Source organism: Balaenoptera physalus, assembly GCF_965194825.1.
Source record: "Balaenoptera physalus genome assembly, chromosome: 15".
Classification (NCBI taxonomy): domain Eukaryota; kingdom Metazoa; phylum Chordata; class Mammalia; order Artiodactyla; family Balaenopteridae; genus Balaenoptera; species Balaenoptera physalus.
In genome coordinates this window covers 3,527,830-3,548,413 of record NC_138894.1, presented here as the reverse complement: position 1 = coordinate 3,548,413, position 20,584 = coordinate 3,527,830, and the positions used below count along the sequence as shown (strand labels likewise).

The following is a 20,584-nucleotide window of genomic DNA, read 5'->3' as shown; positions in this document are numbered from 1 at the left end:
TAATCCCTTGATCATTATGTAGTGTCCTTCCTTGTCTCTGGTAACATTCTTTGTTTTAAAGTCTATTTTATTTGATATGAGTATTGCTACTCCAGCTTTCTTTTGATTTCCATTTGCATGGAATGCCTTTTTTCATCCCCTCACTCTCAGTCTGTATGTATCCCTAGATCTGAAGTGGGTCTCTTGTAGGCAGCACATATATGGGTCTTGTTTTTGTACCCATTCAGCCAATCTATTTCTTTTGGTTGGAGAATTTAATCTGTTTACTTTTAAGGTGATTATCAGTATATATGTTCTTATTGCCATTTTGTTGTTTTGGCTTTGTTTTTGGAGGTGCTTTTTTCTTCCCTTCCTCTTTTGTTCTCTTGTGATTTGATGACCAACTTTAGTGTTGTGTTTGGATTCCTTTTTCTTTTTTGTGTGTATCATCTATTATAGATTTTCGGTTTGCAGTTACCATGAGATTTTGATATAGCAGTCTGTAGATAAACAGGATTGTTTTAAGTTGCTGGTCTTTTAATTTCAGATGCATCTCTAATATCCTGTATTTGTGGTCTCTTCTTGTCACAATTGCTAGTTTTGATATATTTGTGTGTGGATGATTTCCTACCTGTAGTGTATGTTTGCCTTTACCAGTGAACTTTTCCATTCATAGTTTTGTTTCTAGTTGTGTCCTTTTCTTTTGTGCCTAGAGAACTTCCTTTAGCATTTGTTGCAAAGCTGGTCTGGTGGTCCTGAATTCTCTTAGCTTTGACTTGTCTGTAAAGCTTTTGATTTCTCTGTTTAATCTGAATGAGAGCCTTGCTGGGTAGAGTATTCTTGGTTTAGGTTCTTCCCTTTCATCACTTTAAATATATCATGCCACTCCTTTCTGGTATGCAGCGTTTCTGAGAAATCAGCTGATATAACTGATAACCTTATAGGAATTCCCTTGTATGTTACTTGTTGCTTTTACCTTGCTTTTTTTTTTTAATTTTTATGTATTATTTGTTATTTATTTTTGGCTGTGTTGGGTCTTCGTTTCTGTGCGAGGGCTTTCTCTAGTTGTGGCAAGCGGGGGCCACTCTTCATCGCGGTGCGCGGGCCTCTCACTATCATGGCCTCTCGTTGCGGAGCACAGGCTCCAGACGCGCAGGCTCAGTAGTTGTGGCTCACGGGCCTAGTTGCTCCGCGGCATGTGGGATCTTCCCAGACCAGGGCTCGAACCCGTGTCTCCTGCATTGGCAGGCAGATTCTCAACCACTGCGCCACCAGGGGAGCCCTACCTTGTTGCTTTTAATATTTTTACTTTGTCTTTAATTTTTGTCAATTTGATTACTATGTGTCTTGATGTGTTCCTCCTTGGGCTTATCCTGCCTGGGACTCTCTGCGCTTCCTGGACTTGGATGACTGTTTCCTTTCCCGTGTTAGAGAATTTTTCAGCTATTACCGCTTCAAATATTTTCTCAGGTCCTCCCTCTCTTCTCCTGGGACCTCTAAATGCAAATGTTGGTACATTTAATGTTGTCCCAGAGGTGTCTTATTAAACTGTCCTCATTTTTTTTCATTCTTTTTTCTTTAGTCTGTTCCGCAGCACTGATTTCCACCATTCTGTCTTCCAGCTCACTTATCCATTCTTCTGCCTCAGTTATTTGCTATTGATTCCTTCTAGTGTATTTTTCATTTCAGTTATTGTACTGTTCGTCTCTGTTTTTTAGTTCTTCTAGGTTTGTCATACATTTCTTGTCTCTTCTCAATCATCTGTGCCTCCATTCTTTTTCCGAGATCTTGGATCATCTTTACTATCATTTCTTTGACTTCTTTTTCAGGTAGATGGCCTAACTTCCTCTAGTTGTTCTTCTGGGATTTTATCTTGTTCCTTCATCTGGGACATATTTCTCTGCCATCTCATTTTGTCTAATCTTCTGTGACTGTGGTTTCCATTCTGCAGGCTGTAGGGTTGTAGTTCTTGCTTCTGCTGTCTGCCCCATGGCGGAGGAGGCTGTCTAAGAGGCTTCTGCAGGTTCCTGGTGGGAGGGACTGTTGCCTCCATTTATATTTAATGTATTATGTTAAGGCTTAAATGTGCCACTTTTTTTTTTTTAGAATTCTATTTGGGCATTTGTACAGATTTTTAGTGGATGCTCCAGGTATTACAGTATATATACACATAACTTCTCAAAATCTACTGGTGTCAAGTTTTACCAGTTTGGAAACATTACTTTCTTTTACTCTCCCGTATCTATAATATGGTTATTTCATTTATATACATTGAAAACCATAAAACTTATACAATTTTTGCTTCAACCATCAAACGTAATTCAGAAAACTTTGAGAGGAGAAAGAAAACCCATTATATTTACCCATATTTTTGCTCTTTCCTTGTTTCTTTCCTTCCTGATGTCCCAAGTTTCCATATTTTATTGTTTCCTTTTTGTTTAGAGAATTTTACTTTAGTCATACTTCTAAGGTAGGTCTGCTGGTGAAAACTTTTCAGTTTTACTTCATGTGAGAATGTCTGTCTTGATTTCCCCTCCATTTCTGAAGGATATTTTCATGGGATATAGAATTCTGGATTGACAGTTCTTTCAGCCCATGAAAAATGTGCCACGTACTTCTGGGGCCCTGGTTTCTGAGGAACTTGCTGCCGTTCTGATTGTTTTGAACCTGGAGGTAATGTGTCATTTCCCTCTGGCTACTTTTGAGATTCTTTTCTTATGGCTTTAGTTTTGAGTTTGACTATGACATCTTGGTGTGGATTTCTTTGGTTTTATCTCATTTGGGGTTCACTCAGCATTTTGAATCTGAACCTGTATGTTGCTATGCCAAATTCAGCAAACTGTCAGCCCTTTTCCTAGGAATATTTTTTTCAGCTCCCCCCTCTCTTCCTTGTTCCATGAGTATATTTGATGAAAACTGTGGGGAAGAAAGTCGAAGGAATGAATCTCACAAAGGAATTCTAGATATTCCTATATTCTAGATATAGCAAGTAACGAGGTAAGAGAATTCTGGAGCCTGGGGCTTTGGGGCTCTCCCTACCTGCACTGCACAGCTGAGCTCCACCAAACTCCCTCCATGCCTACACTCTTTTCCTCAGTGCCTGGCCGTCACTGTTTGTTAGTGGCTCCCAAACAAGTTTCCGTTCACCCCCTCTCAGTAAATGGTGTCACTTAGTTCAGGCCCAAATAATGACAAGTAAATATAAGAAGGCATCCTGAGTCCTCTCCTTCTCATACCATGTCCACTCTAGCATCGACCTTCAGTTCCAGAATCTTTTGGGGACCTTTAGCACAACAAATAAAACAAAACCACAGCTTCCTTGGTCTGACCCCAGAGATTCTGATTGATTGGAAAAACATGTCCAATTAAAAAAACAGATATCCTTAGGAGATTTAGAAGGACAGACAGGCAAGCCTAGTTTACCCTGGTTAGTATGGAGACGAGCGCAGTGCCCCTGCTTGATGCTTTTATCCCCTTGGTGTCCTTGCAGCATTTGTCACTACCACATGGAGCCAACTGACTCGAAAATGTGTAGCTCTAACTAACTTCCTATGTGTTCTTCCATTTGTTACAAAAGGAATTTAAAAACCCTACCAGTAAGCCCTACCACTAAACCTTGGAAGAATTCTTCTTAGTGAAAATGAAAGCTCTCAGTTTCTACTCCACAGGCCACTAATGACATTTCCTTTTCTCCATCTGCTCCATGCTTCCAGGGAAGGACAAACAATGATTCTAACCCTGGGTGAGACCTGAAAATCTCTCCACACTGCAGTGAACACCGTTTGCACAGATTCAGCCCCAGCAGCACAGAAATGTTTCCACTGTCCACTCATCAAGTTACATATTATACCAACCTGGATAGTTACAGAACTTTCTTTAAAATTAAATTCTCCAATATTTTTCTTAGCCATCTGATGATGCACCATGCAAAGCAGAAAGCCAACCTTTAAAACTGAGAGTGAGTTTCAATATTTTATTAAAATAGCATATTTAACCACTGTTAACCAAGAATATGTTAACTCCCCACCCCCACCATATGCAGCACAACACAGTAGTGATTGATTTCAAATATCCTGGATTGTGATAACCAACAGAAACATTTCAAAGTCAAGTCTGCAACTAAAAACTAGACGTTGGAAAAATTCTGAATTAGAAGAAACATAAAGCTCTCAAACAGAATTTTTTTATCTGCCCGAGAATTAATGCGGTACGCCACCCACCTACCTGACAATACTGCTGGTCTGCTTTTTCTCCTCTGTGCATAGTATAACGTCTCATTTATAAGTACCCACTTTATAAATAAATCAGCATTTAATCACCCCATTTAATGTTCCTTTTCAGCTTCACAAAGAAACCAGTAAATAAAACTGTCGATGACAGTCACGACATAGGCTCTCACGGCAAGGTAAAAAATTTGAAAATACGCAGAGATGCATCAATGCTATTTTACATAAAAAGACAGATTTAAAAAGTGCAAGGCAAAATCTGCAGTTTTTTTAGGGGAGTTTTTAGGCACATCCATTTCTTAAAGCAAGCTTCAGAATGAATTCCAGTTTGTTCTTCATGATACCTGTTTAAGTCTTTCTTTTAAAAAAAAGAAAAACACATCTCGTCAAGTGTGAAACAGGGCATCTCCCGTCCCAAAAGGCAAGGTTTTCAGTTATGGCGCGTCCGTCCTTTTTTTATTCTTGCGGGCTTTGGTTTGGGGATGTACTGATTATTCGCCTGGTACTCGAGTTCTTTCCGGAAGTAGTGAATTGCTTTGTTTAACCCTTCCTCCAGCGGGACCTATTTAAAGAGAGAGCAAGAATGAGGGGCGTGGCCGGGTCCCCCGAGGCTGTCTGCGCCTGTGCTGTGCACCCTGACAGACTGCACTTGAACGAGCTGCAGCCCCAGAGACCCACACTTCCTCCTGCAGGTTGGGCGTCTGTTCCAGTTTGAATCAGTCACAAAAGGCACCCTTAGAATAATGCCCACGTGCGCCCTTCTCTCAGAAGTCTCCGTGGAGCAAGAGGCTTGGAAGCATCCGTATCTGATCCACGTGCCTGATTCTCTGGGTGACACTTACTTACTCTCTGTACTTTCACCCCCGGGGACCTACAAGGGACCCATGACTTGGGAAGCCTCATAGTTTAGAGCTGCCCTGCAGCAAACAGGAAACAGAAACCGAATCAGCTGCCCATGTCCTCTCTGCGGACATGACCTCTCAACTGAGACCTGAAAGAAAGGAATGCAGCAGCCACGCCCAGCCCCGGGGGACCGTCAGCCTGGGGGACAGGCATCCCCGGCCTGGCGAGGCCACACCCACCAGGCTGATGGACTCTAAGCGCAACAGAAAGGTGGGGAGGCCCGCGGTCTCCCCCCTCCAGCCCCTCACACTCCCACCCGGCTCCGCCTGCACGGGAACCGGGGTGGATGAGCTCGCCCACGTCGCGGGCATCGTGGCCGGCCCTGCACGTCCATGACACCCTGCCTGAGTGGACGGAGCCCAAGCAGGGCTACCTGGGGCCAAGCCATTCCCCGTAACAGAGGACGAGGGACACGGGCTACAAGCCCCGTGTGGGCCTGGAGAAGACACTGCTGGGGCCACCCCAACCCCCAAGCCGCCCCACACAGCAGCACCCCCAAGGAACAGACACGGCACGGGGGTGGGAGGCCTTCTCCACAGGGCAGTGGGACCCCCCCCCACCACCACCACTTACCACGGGCTCCCACCCCAGCATCAGCTTCGCTTTCTTGATGTCTGGTTTCCTTTTCTGGGGGTCATCCTGGGCTTCGGAGAGAAACTGAATTTCACTCCCACTGCCTGTAGTGTTGAAAAAAAAAAAAAGGTCAGAAGAGAATCAGGAACCACTGGGACGCGACTCACCACACACACCAAAGGCCCGCCAGCCAGGTACACAGGTGCAGATGGAGTACTGTGTCCCAAGTCACCTCGGGCCCCCACCAGGGCACTGTGCCGCTGGCTGCACGGCGCTTGCTGAGGGCAGGACACCGGCCTGAGCCACCCCGAGGGGAAGGAGGGGGCAGGCCCCGCGCACACCACCCGCCTCAGCAACACAGCCGCGTGCCCGCTGCCGCCAGGGGGGCTGTGACCCTGACGCCCCGATGAGCCACCCCCAGGCGTTCACACCCTGCGGGAGCCCCTCACCTGCAGCCAGGCTCCCTTCAGCCCGTCTAACGGGCAGAGTGCTGGGGAGTGACCATCGGCCAGCCCAGGCTGACACCTTCCGAGGGCCTGCCACCTACGCCCTGCCAGAGCCACCCTGAGCCAACAAAAGATGTCCAGCCACCCTGCCGGACAGACATCAAGCAGAAGGACAGAAGCCCGGCCGGTCCAGCTTCCTAGGACCAACAGAACGAAGCCAGCCCAGTGACCACTGGCCAGGCCTGGTCACAGAATCTGGAGCGAATAAAACAGCTGCTGTCTGAAGCCAGTGGGCTGGGTCGATGTGTTACACAGCCATCCACCCAGGCTTCAGACAAGCTTCTCAACTTCAACGTGAGCACGACCACCCGAGGAGTCTGGCAAAACGCAGATTCTGATCCGGGAGACACGGGCAGGGTGTGTGACTCCGCATTTCTAACAAGTGCCTGACGGTGGTGAAGATGCTGCAGTTTTCATCTCAGGAGGACCATCCCCTGTCCTGTCCGACTGTCCAGTGCCAGGAAGGACAACTGCAGAGAATCCAGCCTGCTAAGCATAGGGTCTAGACGGGCCCACATCACGCTCGCCTGGTCTAGCCAACCCCACTCCAATCTGGTTGCGTCTGGACTCTGATTTCTTGATCAACCCTGGGAAGCAGACACCCCCCAACCCGAGCCCCAGGAACCTGACCCTGTGACCAAGGGCACAGCCCGTAGACACTGGCAGCCCACGGCTGGCTGAAAATGCACAGACTTCTCATGGCTTAAGAGCACGCCCTCTCGGGGGCCAGGCCCAGTGTCCACACCGCCTGCAACACCCCGCAGCCAGGCTGGCCAGACCTGCACATGGAACCTAAAACTCGCCACCAGATTCCACCAGAATCACACAAGCCCCGGTGTCGCTCTCCTGCTCCCTGAAATCCTGTGCTCGGCCCAGCTGGCGTCTGGAACCAGACAGTGGTCACCTGGGCAGAACTGCCGACCACAATCACGTCTCGAGCACAGAGGACAGACGTACCATTTCTGCTCCACACAGGCCTTCTGTCACAAGGGTGCACAAAGCTGGCCCCCTCCCTGCACCCCTTCATCTTTCCGTCGCTTAGAATTACAAAACGGTGAGGCGCTCCTGAGCAAGTTCTGCTTCTCATCCAATTCAATTAGCGTGTATTCATTACCCACCGTCCAGGCGAGGCATTATTAACCGACAGGGTAAGCGGGGCCGCTCACACGCAGGAAGGCCTCTGTTCTACTTACCAACGAGGTTTTTAATTAGCTGAGCGAATTCCAGGATCGTATGTTCTTCCGGGTTCCCCTAAGGAAGAAAGGTCTCTGGTTAGAGGTGTAAACGCAACGGCAACGCCACGCCCTCCCGCCCCACGTGCACGCCGTCCCCGACGCCGGGGGCTGGGCAGGGTCAGCAGACGCCCGCCTGTGTAGCAGCGCATCAGGGCGCTGCGTCCCCTGGCCCAGGTACGGGACAGTTTCCAGACGCAAAAGTACTGTAGGCTCGGTGTCGCTCTGCAGGAAAGCCTGGTTCTGCGAGCTTAGCTCTCCCAGGACACTCCTGCTTCCCACTGGGGGCGCCCTGCTTGCCCCCTCGGTAATGAAGACGCATGAGCCTGGCCAGGAGTCCCAACGGACGCGAAGCGCGCTCGCAGGGGGGGCCCTGGGCAGCCGGTGCGAGACCCAGGATGTGGCTCTACGGCGGGCTTACTTTGGGGGCCTCCGAACGCCCCTCCGCCTCTTCCTGCCGCCCTACCTTCCAGCAGCCGCGGCCCAGCCCCTCCCCGAGCCTGCTCGTCCCGTCGGGAGAGAGCACCGTGAAGTCTGGCAACTGTACGTCCCAACACTCTTCATCCCCAATCTCCTGGTTTCGTCTGAGACCAAAGGTAAAAGAGGCAGGAAGGGACCTTAGGCCTAATTACGAGCACCCCGGGGCTACCGGCAGACACGCCCCTAAACAAGACAGCTTTCTACAGGAGTCGGACACTCCAGCACGGCTCTGTGCCGAGGGGCAAGAAGGACGCGGCACTAACGCGGGGAGTGGCTGCTTGGGGCGACCCCTGGTTAAGACGCATACTTGGAAGGGCGAGAAGTGAAAACACAGGGTAAGGGCGGTGAAGGCTCAAGATGAAGTGAGGATCACGAGACACGGCTTATGCTATTTAACCGCCTGTTTCTTCGAAAATGCATGACAACAGCGCTGGCTGGGTGCTTGCAGCCGCCGGTACCCATGAATTAGTCAAAGGTCCCACAGGGAGTGGACCTCTCCAGGGCCCGTCCTTCGCCGTTGGTAGGAACTCCCGCCCAACCCAGGAGAAATCAACGTTCCAGAGCGTGCTTCAGACTGCTGGTCATGAAGAAAAGTACACGGAACGGTTTGCAAGTGAAGTGCTTTCAAGAAATGAGCAGGCACGTCCACACCTGTGAGCTTAGCCCCTCCCAGGGAGGGGAGGGGGCCGAGGTGGAGAGGGGCGGGGCTCCCCCAATGGGGGGAGGGGGGGTACGGGGGCTCGGGTCAGCTGCCATCGGCAGAAGCGGACCGTCTAGAATGACGGGCAGTCTACACTGGACACCTCACATTTTAAACGGGATGGAATGAAACCATTCAGGAGACAGTGACCAAAAGTGTCAGAGGGCTCTAGCCCAACCTGATCCCCGGAAGAGCTGGAGAGGAGACTGGGGAAGTCCTGGGGAAGCTGTCACATCACAGCGGCATAGACCAGCTCTGGGGGGTCCCCACGGAGAAGGCAGGCCCGTGGGCAGGCACACAGAGGACGAGGTTTTACCTCTAAACAGAAGGAAAAACGTTCTGCCAGTGAGAACCAGCCAAGGACAGGACAAACTGCTCTGCAGAGAAACACATCCTCCAGCACCAAGAGTGAGCGAGGCTGGATCAGAGATCAGGCGGAACCAGCTCCCGATCCCTCCCGGGAGCGTCTGGGCTGCAGGAAGTGAGGGAGGAAGCGGCACGAAGGGGGTCTGGGCGCTCACAGACATGACAGTGAGGGAAACTCTCCTAGCCACTCCATCTTCTACAGCCCCGGAAAGCAAGCCTGATCGAGACCAACTGCACATTCGGTGTTGGACAAAGGACACGCAGAATGTCACCTACAACCACCAAAGGCTTCACAAATTTCTTGACCTGGCCCTTCCGGTGGACGGAGCGGGGTTAGTTTATCCCAGATCTTACTTCTCTGTGGACTCCCGTTTTGTTCTATTCCGTGTATCTTCCTCTAGTACTGGGCAAGCAGCAGACAGGCACGTGCCCTGAGCGTGCTGACGGAGCGAGCGAAGTGGGAACCGGCCTGCCGGGGAGGGACTCACCAGGTTGACGGGGCTGCTGACGTTGCTGTTCATGAGCGCCACGAGGCCGTTCACCAGGTCGCTGGAAGAGAGGCGCGGCCGCTCAGCTGCCCGCCGGGGCCCGCAGGCGCCGAGCACCGGGCACGAGCCGCCCACCTCCCGGAAGGAAACCAAAACCCCCGTGGGAGACTGGACGTCAGAATGAAACCCTGCGCGTAAGAGGGCGCAGAGGACGCTCAAGTGTTCGCGGATGGGATGGCGTGGCGTCTGGGATCCGCCTTCTGCAGGCGGGCGTCGGCACGCGGCTGAGCGGGACGCAAGCTCAGTGATGGGGCTGAGCTCCCTGCTTTGTGTATTTCTGAAATCCTTCAGCAATTAAAAAATGAAAGTAAGGTAGGCACACACCCAAAAAAAGATGGCGTTTATGCAAGTTTCTGAGGAAAGTCCATGTTTAACGGGAACCCAGGTAGTCGGCCCATATGGAAAAGCAGATGGTTTTTTAAAAAATAAGGTCTCCTGCAATGAAAGAACTCCAGTATGTAAGTCTCATACTGGTAACTCACAGAGAAAGCCAGACAACCCTGAGTGTTGAAACCAGCTCCCTGGACGTCTGGCCCCTCACCTCCCCCCAGGAACCCCAGCACCCGGATGGGACGGGCGGGGGCGTCTGGGTGTTGCAGACGGATGGCGAGCGAGCGGGCCGTGAGGGTGACGGTCAAGAGGCAAACTTCCGCTTACCAAGGTTTGGTTCTTATTTTCAGAAACGTTAAAGGGTGGTTCTGTCAAAAACAAGTGACTTCGTAAACATGACACCTCGCTGCTACACGAGCACTTTACTAGGTCACTTTCACCAGCTGTGCCTCACGAGGCTGTGAGGGCGCTGCTCCGGGGATGCAAACGCGGCCGCCTGGAACGCTCTCCCCTCCTCCGCCGTAACCAGCAAGGAGCAGGTTACTGTGCTAAACTTCCAAAAGAAAACCTCAGGTTTTGCTTTCCTTTTCACTGAAAAACAATTTGGGGCGGGCGGGGGGGGGGGTGGTGGTAATTTAGCAAACAAATGATTTTCTGGGTTTTTGCTTAACAGCCAATGGGCATTTTGTAGGAACACGCCTAAAGTCCGTTCTGCTCTCACGGGTCAAGCACAGATGCAAAGAACCGCTGACTTTAGGTGATTCCTCGCTTCTAGAAACTGGCAAAAAGTCCCTTCATCACTATGGCCGTTAACGACCACATCCCAACGCGTCCTCTGACAGCACACATCTCTGCATGTTTGGAAAAGACGTTAAAATGTGCCATTCCGTAGCAGCATCCACAAACATTTTTAATGGGGGGGGTCCATATTAAGCTGGAAGGTGACGGACACTTATGTAATCATCCTGGGGGGAGGGGCATGCATCTTTTATGCAAAGAAACTGGCAACTTTTAAGGCCCAAAGTGCACAGATCACATCCATTTAACCTGAAGCTCTTTAAAAGTGTCATTTTGACAAAGCGACTTTTTAAGACAACACAGCATGCCTCCGTGATGGGGTGAGGACGTAACCTGGCCACGAGAGCACCAAGCACGGTCATGCCAGGATGTCAGCGCACACGCCACCCAGACGCCGCAACGGTCACCCAGAAACGGTGCGACGCTGCCGCAGGGCCACCGTGGATTTTGGAAATGGGTAATTTAGTTCAGTAACTACAGATCCGAACATTGCGCATTTTTAACTGTGAAGTAAAAGAGCCTCAGTTTCTACAAAATAGCTTCTTTAAAACAGCCCAGCGTTGGTAAGTTAACTCCCTCGGCCAAGCCTTGAACAATGGAGAGCGAAAGCCAGGAAAGCTCCTTCCCCGAGTCTGGTGAAGTCGGGGAGGCTCAGCACGTCAGAGCCCACTAACTCAAGATGTGAGACCAGCAGACGGCGCGGCCTCACGAAGAAAGGGTTTGCCCGAAGGGCCCCCAACACCACTTTCAGTGACACCACTGAGGTCCCTTCCAGGGTGCACCCTGGTGTCTGGGTCGGTAACGGGGCGCGTGGACCGCACAGGCCGGCCAGCGAGGCACGTCCTGTCGGGGATGGAGTGCAGCCCGTGCATCACTCGATGCTTAAAAGATTTCAATCACCAGCAAAAAACAAGCACCTGAGAGGCTACTTTAAATGAATTTTGTATCTGATGCCTTTGAAATAGTAAGAACGGGTTGTAACTGATGCCCCTTTCACTGCACAGTCTCTGGAATACTCCACGAGGTGGTACGGCTGGAGGAGTCTGGGGGCCTTGATGAGGCTGTTGGAGGAGATTCAACGTGACTGAGACGTCAAGACCCCCCCAACCTCGAGAAAGTGCGCAGACGGGGGCCAGGGGACGGCAGGCGGGCTGGACACGTGTCACGATGAGAAGACGGCACCCAAGCGCAGGATCCCAGGAGCACGGTCCCCACACAGACACGGGCCGCCATCGCTTCCTTGCAGCGCACGGCTCCCGGGTTACGTGCTCTGACATGAGAACAGGCCGGCTAGCTCCTGGCTGAATCCCTTCTTAGACTATTTGGGCAACAAAATGGGCCAGTGACATGATGGTCCCAGGCTTTTGCCCTGCTGGGCAAGATACTAACCGATGGGGAGAGAAAAACCACTGTTCATTATAAGACACTTACTCAGCTTTCTTTTGGACTAAATGTGAAAATTCACAAACACTTGCAGGGAAAAAAAAAAAAATCTACAGTGGTTGTGTTTTTTTTTTTTTCTTTCTTTTAAACCAGGCAAAAATCGTGTGGCTGCTCGGGCCGAGGTGGGCTGGGAGCCCCCCCAAGACCTGCCACCACTTCGCCTGGCAGCATCCCTGGGGTGGCCGCAGGCACCAGGGACAGCATTTTCTGATGGACAGGCAGTCCAGGGTATTTGTACTGAAAAGTACAAGTACACGGTCCCAAAACATACAGCTAGATTTCCAGTGACTGAGGACACCGCAGACCTGTGCAGAGTTCACCGTCACTGCGCCGCGTGGGAAAATATTCCCGTGGATGTTAACTGCTCCTATAATAACTCTTCTCTCAGAACCCAAACCGCACTTTAAAACTTGCCACCAACCGAACTGGCCGACAAAAAACTAGATAGAGGAGCACTACCAAGAAAACAGTAAATATGACCGTGTGAGACTGTTCAGCAAAGTTCTTAAAATACTTTTATCTGCGTTTAGTTTGGGCACAAAATTTATCAACATTAGGCCTCTTGACCTTCTTAATGATGACGACCTCATCCACCCCAGAAGGCACGTCTAAAGGGTCTGATTTCGGCATCTGCAGGTGTGCTGGATGCCTGAGGCCATCACCTCACTGGCCTGAACTGGAGGCCCTGGGTGACCCTCGGGGCCGGCAGGTTGGCCGACAAGACACTAGGTGGCAGCAGGAGACCAGCACATCCGACCTCTATTGGCAGAGAACCGGGAGCGGGGGGGTGGGGGGGACCGCCCACAGGAAGGGCAGAACTAACGTCAACCCAGCTGCTTCACCGGAATGAACACAGCACAACGAGCAAGTGACCCAGACGTGACTGGACGGTCCTCGCCCGCCTGGGGGTCTTACCTGACGTACTGGAAGGCCCTTGTCTGCGACCCGGATCCGTACACCTGGGGGGAGACCACACTGAGGGTCCCGGAACCGCGGACTACACGGGAGCCTTCAACCACCAGGGGCGTAGCCTGACCTCAGCCCTGACAACCCCAGGGTCCGGCCGTGCCAGGCCCTCCACCAGGCCCGGGGCCTCACCCAGGGGCGCCCTGAGGCACCCTGTGGACAGACACGCCCCTGGGCACAGTCATGGGCCAAGAGCACGGCGGGAGAGGCCTTTGCAGGCAGGCCCTGAGCCCGAGGCACCAGGGTGTCTGCAGCTCAGGGAGCAGGGTGACCTGAGCCCCGTCCAGGGTCACGGCTCCCGTGTGTTCCCTCCACGCACCGCCCCCTCCCTCCCTCCCTCCCTCCCTCCAAGGGCAGCGGGGACTCCTGACTTCAGGGCAGGCACCCCCCACACACACCCGATCGGACACACTCCCCCCGCGCCCGCCCGCCACCCACCGTGAGCGGCTCCCCCTGCAGCGCCTGCAGGATGAAGTTGCTGACCACCCGGCCGTCGTTCATGTGCATTCGGGGTCCGAAGGTGTTGAAGATCCTGGCCACGCGCACCTCCACGCCTTCCTGCAACACAGAAGAGGGTGAGCCCTGCGGCCCCGGCGCCCCACAGATACCTCTGCTCTTCCTTCCAGACACAGGCACTTTTCCGTCCTGATGAGATGCTGTGTTCCCTGTAATCAAATCTGGAGGCTGCAAGTTACACCAAACTCACATGAGCCCCGGTTCCCACCACCTTGAGGCCCCCAGCATGAAACGTGCTGCAGAAACCTGAGAGACAGTTAAAGCAGTGCAAGGGGTAAATGATGGGTATACATTTCTTCCCCAGTAAATAAATATCTACTTTCTTAACTAGGACCAGGCTATGTATCTTTCATCATCTCTTTCACGTAATATTCTGTATAACTTTATCACTCAACAGAGATTTAAATGTTCGTGAATGTTTAATAGCTGATTTGAAGAAAAACAAGAGAGCACTTTGTCCTGGGAAAGGAGGGGCAGGTGAGCGTTCCGAAAGGGCTACATTGTACCTACTACATCCCCAATCTGTTCTGCTGGAAAACTCATCCGTTCAGTGAAAAACCAAAGACAATCTGGCACCTGATACAGGCTATATATAGCTAAACAGCCTGGGAAGATGCCAACGTACATTGTTTACAAAAACGGGTGTTCCAGACCTTCACAGACTTTCCCGCTTGTACTTTTAATGTTTCTATTTTTATTACGATAAACATCTCTTACTTTTGTAATTGGGGAAAGCATATTTTCAAACATGTAATCAAGGAAAGTATATTTTTTTAAACCCCAAAAGCCTTCTGCGAACTATCTTGTTTAATTATCAATTTCACAGACTACTTTGTCAGTGATAAAAAGTTAAATGTTTCTATCACACTCTGACTCAGCGGACTCTTACGGCAATCCATCACCCGTCAGACAACAGATGTGCATTTCCGGGTGTCAGAGGGCTGGTGGGGTGGGCTTGAGCCCCAGGGCTCAGTGGCCAGGCCGCGCTGTCTGTCTCTCCTTGCCAGGAAAGCGGGAGAGGGCGGGGCTCGTGTACAAGTCAGCCTCAGCACAGGCCCAGTGATGACAGCTTAGCTGCTGCCGGGGTCCTGCTGGTCGGCACAGTTCTTTCCTGACTCCACGTATCAGAGCCGGTACAGGCTGGGACCTGAGGGACCCGTAGCTGCTGGGGCTGAGTTAGCACAGAATTTCTCCACCAGAAGTACGGCGAGTGAACGGCCATGGGCTGCGGCATCCCTAGGGCCCCACCAGGCCTCCCAGTGGCTGGAGCTGCCAGCCACCTCCGCCCACAGCGGTCTCATCCAGGTCTCCACGTGTGCCGACGTGCAGTGGCTGGCAGGCGTGGACCCAGCCCAGGTAGCTTTCAGAAACCGGAGCTGCCACATCTCTGCTAAGCCCCAGCAATACACCGTCAAGCCTTCCCATGGGCATTCAGACTCCTAGGACTACGATGTGAGCTGTAATTCCAGGTCCAGGAATAAACCAACCCTGTTCTCCTCTGAACTGACCAGGGAGCATGTCAAACACGGGGGGTGGCGTAGGGAGGAGCAGAGACGCTGCTCTCACTAGAAAACAGCTCCCAAGTATCCACCTGCAGTCACTTGTTAAGACGACAAAATCCGAAGTGAGTGAAGCTGGCTTTATTCCAAGGAGAGAGGAAAAGCTCAGCACATTCACAGCGGTCAGGCCGAGTGCCGGCAGGGCGCCTGGGGGGCTGTGCTTTGCTCCCCGCCCCCTCCCTCAGGAGCACTGGGCTCTGCAGCGCAGAGGGACCTGCCTCTTGTGACCTGTCCACCTGGGTCCGGGGCCTCAGGGGACAGGCAGCTCCTCCCGACTATCAGGTGCGGCTGACACGGGCTTCCCAGGAGCCCCGGCTCTCACGCTCGTTCACACCCTCTCCGCTGTGCCAGGTCTGCCCTGAGGGAGGCGCCCAGGACACGTTCGCCTGCAGGGAGCAGGACACACAGAGAGCGGGAAGCCCCCCGAGACGGCAGGCCCCCAGGAGGACATGCCATCCCTAAAGTAAGGGGGTCACGGGGGGTTCAGCCCCGAAGGCTGAACCACACGATTCCCCCCGGCCTCTCATAAACATAGCTTCGTGGGGTCCGCTCCCCGCCTGGGGACGAGACCGAGGCCATTACAGAAGGCAGAGCTCAGCTGCTGAGCAAGATGCCCGAAGGTGCAGAAGAGTTCCCGTTCACGCTGGGTGGTGGCAGAGGGAGGCCACACAGGTTTGGGGACAGCGGGATGCCTGCCTGGCAACTGCACTCAACGGTCCCGCCAGACCCTTAACATTCAGGCCAGAGCGGTCACTAGGCCCAGGCCACGCCCAGGCTCAGCGCACGGCCAGCGGGGAGTGGGCACCAGAAAGAGGCCTGCACTGGGGGTTCCAGGCCATGGGCTTAATTAGCCCCTTGGGGTGAACCCCGCTCACTGGACATTTGACACCCTTTAGCTGGTTGCTGAACACTTTTGTTAACTGAAGTATAATACACATACCAGGCATTTAATTTTAAGTGTTCTGATGCCAGAAAATGAAACAAAACCATACCCTCAAGGCCCTGGACGAGAGGGTTTCTGAGTTTCCTTTCTTTCTGCTCTGCGGTCTGTGGTTTTAGGAATGGCGGCCTGTTTCGCAGACCCAGCCCCGTGGGTCGGGCTTAGACCCCTGAGGGTCAGACGCAGGCGGGGCCACGAGCTCCAAAGCACACAAGCGCTGACCGCAGCCTTCTGGACAAGTCCGCACGTTTATGAAACCAGCACATCCAAGGGCACGGACGAGCCCAATGTAACTTCTCTGACAAGTTCAAAGTGTTCCTGAAAGATGCGATGCCCTTTGATCCCCACTGGCAGCTCAACCCATCCCCTGGAGGAAGACTCAAGGGAGCCCCTCTTTATGTAAGAAACGTGCCCTGAAATGTACCTGCGATAGATTTTTCTGGGAAATCAAATTCTACTTTGAATACATTTTAGGATATTTAATTCACTACGACAAACCCAGAAGAGAATCCTTTAAAATCTTTTATAAAATGTGTATTCATCCCTGGATTTATCTTGTTTATATTCTCAATCCTTATATATTAAATTTAGTCAGAGAAAGATACATCCACATACCATATGTGGTCTTTTCAATAAAATGATGATTTATACTTAAGAGGGCACATGCCTTTATGTATTAAAAAAATTTTTAATTATTAAAATAATTAACTAAAAATAGGCCAAAGGCATTCTATTCCACATGGTTCATCATTTTACTGGCCATTATTTTTTCATTTGCCTCCAGATAGCAAAAACTAACACCCAAAGTTTTGAAGCAGGAGAGCTGGAATACTGAAAATCAGTCGCTCTGCTGTTTGAACTCCAAAGATGGTCTGATCTGCCCCAGACTGGGCTGTGCCCACAGGGGCCAGCCCAGTGTGGCAGGAGGGGCTCTGACTCACCCCCTGCCGCAGCTAATATAAAATCTCAAGTGAAAGAATTGCCCTATTTTTCCCTTCCGTTTATCTCTGAATGGGACCGCGGGTGGTAGTATTTTTTCCTTCTTGCTTATCTGTGTTTTCTTATTTCCTATCCTGGCAAAGCAACCTGCAGTACGAGAATCCCAACACCCCTCAGCTGTGTGGTGTCTGGCCCTGTGGACAGAGAGAGAAGATGCCCACGGTTCCCCCCCTCAGCACGACTCGGACAAACGAGGGACAGCGAGTGCAGGGGCACGGCTTAGCCCCAGCTGTGGTCACAGTCTTGGGCCCACAGCTCCCCCTAGAAGGGGACACAGTACGTGCAACATGAATAACAAGGCATGCGAGGTGTGAAGCTCACGCTGGGCCTTCTTCAAGGCCACTCGGAAGCGGGCGAGACCACAGGGACCTCCACCCAGGCCCAGGCGCCCAGCCCTGCTGTCCTGCATCAGCCTGTTGGCCTTGCAGCCACCGGAACCAGAGAGGACTCCGCCAGCCACAGGGCCAGAGGCACGGTCACTCCTGGACCTAAGGGCCAGCCAGCAGGAGTGGGATTGGGACTGTGGGGAGAGCGGGACGCACACCTACCTCCAAGGCCACAGGGGCAGGCCTTCCACGGTGCATTTCCAGACGCCCGGACGGCACTGCTCCCCTGGGCAGACGGGAGTCCTGGGGCAGGTGTGCTGAGCAGAACCCACAGGTTACACGGTGCTGCTGGCCCAGACCCGAGCTTCACAAAAGGTGCTGAGCCTGTGTCCGAAAGCAACCCTCGGCCCTGACACCATGATGGGGAGCAGTCTGTGCACTGTCCTCAGTGAGAAGCCCACTGTCACCCTAACCACCAGGTGACTTTTGCACACAGGTGACATCATCTGCTGGGGCCCCTGCAGCAGAAGCGTTCTGCAGCGGGCGACACCCTCCCGCCGGCCACCGCCGGCCGGCCGCACACGGGGCTCCTAGAGGATACCTTACGGGGAGCACCACCTGTGCATGCCTCTCCCGAGACCCGTGCGAGCAGAAATGCAAACGCTGACAGTCCCCAGGTGTGGAGGGAGCTGTGATCCTGCGCTCACGAGCTGGACGGCGCTTACAGATCCCGGGTCAGCACGTGTGCAGTGGAACCCACACCCCGGGTCCTGGCATCCAGTCAGTGCTCAGTAAATGTTGGCTACGCTGTTACTAAACACCATAGTTATCATGAGCTCATACCTTAAGGTAACATGAATACTTACGACATTATTAAGTTACACTACTCATCATTTAATAAGAACTAAAAGTTCAATGAAAATGTCCTACTTGCCCACCAGCTTTACCTACACAAAAACTCACTAAGAAATACACCCACAGACTGAAAGCAAAACAGCCGAGAACCCTATTGATTTATGTCCCCTCACACACTCGAGTTAGTTTTCTTAGGCACCAACATACACAGAGGTTGTTCTGTGTACCTGGGAGACCATCTTATTAAACTTTTGGGTCAAGATATTCTGGGCTCCAAAATGATATAGTTTGTCTTTTCTAAAACTGATTAAAATAAATGGATACTACAAGCCAACTGCCCAAAGTGGCTTAGAAAACAATCAGTTCTGCTCCTGGCCAAGAAATAAGGCAGAAAAACCTAAATAACAATACCTACCTCAGCACAAGATTATTTTGTGGGTCGTCAATATTGGTATTTCATTAAAAATGTAAGAGAAAAAAGTCTCTGCCAACTGCCCTCCAAAAAACAAACAAGGCGCTCAGTGCCCCCAGCCCAGCCGTGAGCGCTCAGCACCGGGTACCCAGGCAGGGTCCCCCATCACACAAAGCCCGTGGCCAGCTGACCTCCGAGCGGGCCGGCAGGAGGAACCCTCGGCCTGAGAAGGCTGCTCCAGGATGGACGCTTGCTCGTCTCTGAGTCCCGTGTGGCCACCACGCCTCTGTCAGCAGCCTGTCCTGGAACCACCCCCGTCCACGGTTATTCACCTACACGCCCCTCCAAGGGCATGTCTGTGAGGGTCCCAGAGCTGGTCAAGCACAATGGATGGCCTGGCTGGGCCCCATCTGGACGTCTGATAGGCCCCTGCACAGCCCTCAGGCAGGCAGGACAGGGCCCTGTGACCGATGGGTCGCGTCTCCGGAGTAGACAGTGGGGATCCAGGTGGGAACCCAGACCCCCGCCTCTCGGCTGTAGGCTCTACCTGCTCCAGCGTGGAGGTGAGCAAATCTGGAACTTGGAAAGATCCACAGGCAAGCCCCAGCACAGCCATGATTAAGGAAGCAGGGAATCAGAGTAAGTATAAATAACCATCCCTGAAGAGACCTATATTAAAGCCAGAATGAATTATACCCATTAGAAAACAGAAAGAAAGGTAAAAAGAAAAGTAAAAAAAAAAAAAAAAAATTCCGATTGGGAGGCTTTGGGAAAACAGAGGCTCTTATTAACTGCTGGTGGGTGATGAGGAATAAGGCTGACCCCAGTCACTCGAGGGTGTTCCAAACCTAAGGCTTCATGCCTGGAAATCATTTTTCCAAAAAGGAGACACATGGGGAAAGCTGCTGATGGCACCACTGATTTATGACAGTGGGAAACGGGAAACACCCACTCCTGGGCAGGGTCAGTCACGGCGCTTTATTCCAGCACAGTCCTGGTCTACAAAGCCGTGTCTACACCGCCAGCCCCAGAGCCGCGTTGGATACCTGCTTCATGTAGGCATAGCACATGGTCTCGGCGACGCGCTTGCCTTCGTCGTAGCAGGCTCGGGGTCCTATGGGATTCACGTGGCCCCAGTAATCCTCGGTTTGAGGGTGGACTTCAGGGTCTGTGGGGGGGAACAATAAAGAAGTGCTTTCAGAGTCTCCCTTTGTTCCCGTTCATAGACTTTACGAACACTGGATACTGACGGTGCAAAAGGGAGCTTGGGAAAGACCAAGGTGAACATCTCACCTGGAGAGACACCTACCAGAGGAGCACCTTCAGCGTCCCTCGGTCCACCTCTAACTAGTCCAGAGGGACGCGCTATTCTGACCGCTCGTATCAGTGATGACAGTTTTTACAGGAAAAAAATTAATTCAAAGAGCAAAGCCTCTCAGTTCTAAGTCTCCCCCCTCCCGTAAACTGTTCTTAACTTTTAGATTACTATACAGACTAAATTAAACATCTATGTGAAAAGACATAGAGTCCAATTTCACATTTATAAGATACAGAATTTTATAAAGCATGAACTTACTGAAAATATTTTAAGAGCCTCTCTCTGGAACACAATGGCTTTCACCTGTGCTGTCACCAGAACCACCTGACAGCCTCAGTGACATACCTGAGGACCTGGTCGGCCCTGGTCCTCTAAGCACAAGCATGCAATGCAAAGCGCTCTTTCCCCAGCACGCATTGTGTACTTCCCAACGCCTGTTTTTTTGGTGTGTAGATCAATCACACTTTAAGATGTACCAGAGGAGTGGACTATTTAAAGAAACCTAGTCACAAATTATTATTTTTAAAAATATTATGACTTTTTTTTTCTTTATTTTTGGCTGCGTTGGGTCTTCGTTGCTGCATACAGGCTTTCTCTGGTTGCGGCAAG

At 51.8% G+C, this 20,584-nt stretch overlaps 1 protein-coding gene across 3 annotated transcripts in view; it reads right to left on the bottom strand.

The window, feature by feature from the left end:
- Nucleotides 1–3,938: 3,938 nt before the first annotated feature.
- The window catches only part of UXS1 (UDP-glucuronate decarboxylase 1), a 78,952-nt gene continuing 62,306 nt past the window's right edge, over nucleotides 3,939–20,584 (bottom strand). For all 3 annotated transcript variants that reach the window (XM_082426384.1, XM_082426385.1, XM_082426386.1), the window contains 7 exons: nucleotides 19,704–19,825; nucleotides 13,489–13,608; nucleotides 13,000–13,043; nucleotides 9,454–9,514; nucleotides 7,381–7,438; nucleotides 5,682–5,785; nucleotides 3,939–4,767 (listed from right to left, as the gene is read on the bottom strand). In XM_082426384.1, the coding sequence (XP_082282510.1) occupies nucleotides 4,636–4,767; nucleotides 5,682–5,785; nucleotides 7,381–7,438; nucleotides 9,454–9,514; nucleotides 13,000–13,043; nucleotides 13,489–13,608; nucleotides 19,704–19,825 (641 nt within the window). In that variant the 3' untranslated portion in view covers nucleotides 3,939–4,635. The remainder of the gene's footprint in view (nucleotides 4,768–5,681; nucleotides 5,786–7,380; nucleotides 7,439–9,453; nucleotides 9,515–12,999; nucleotides 13,044–13,488; nucleotides 13,609–19,703; nucleotides 19,826–20,584) is intronic.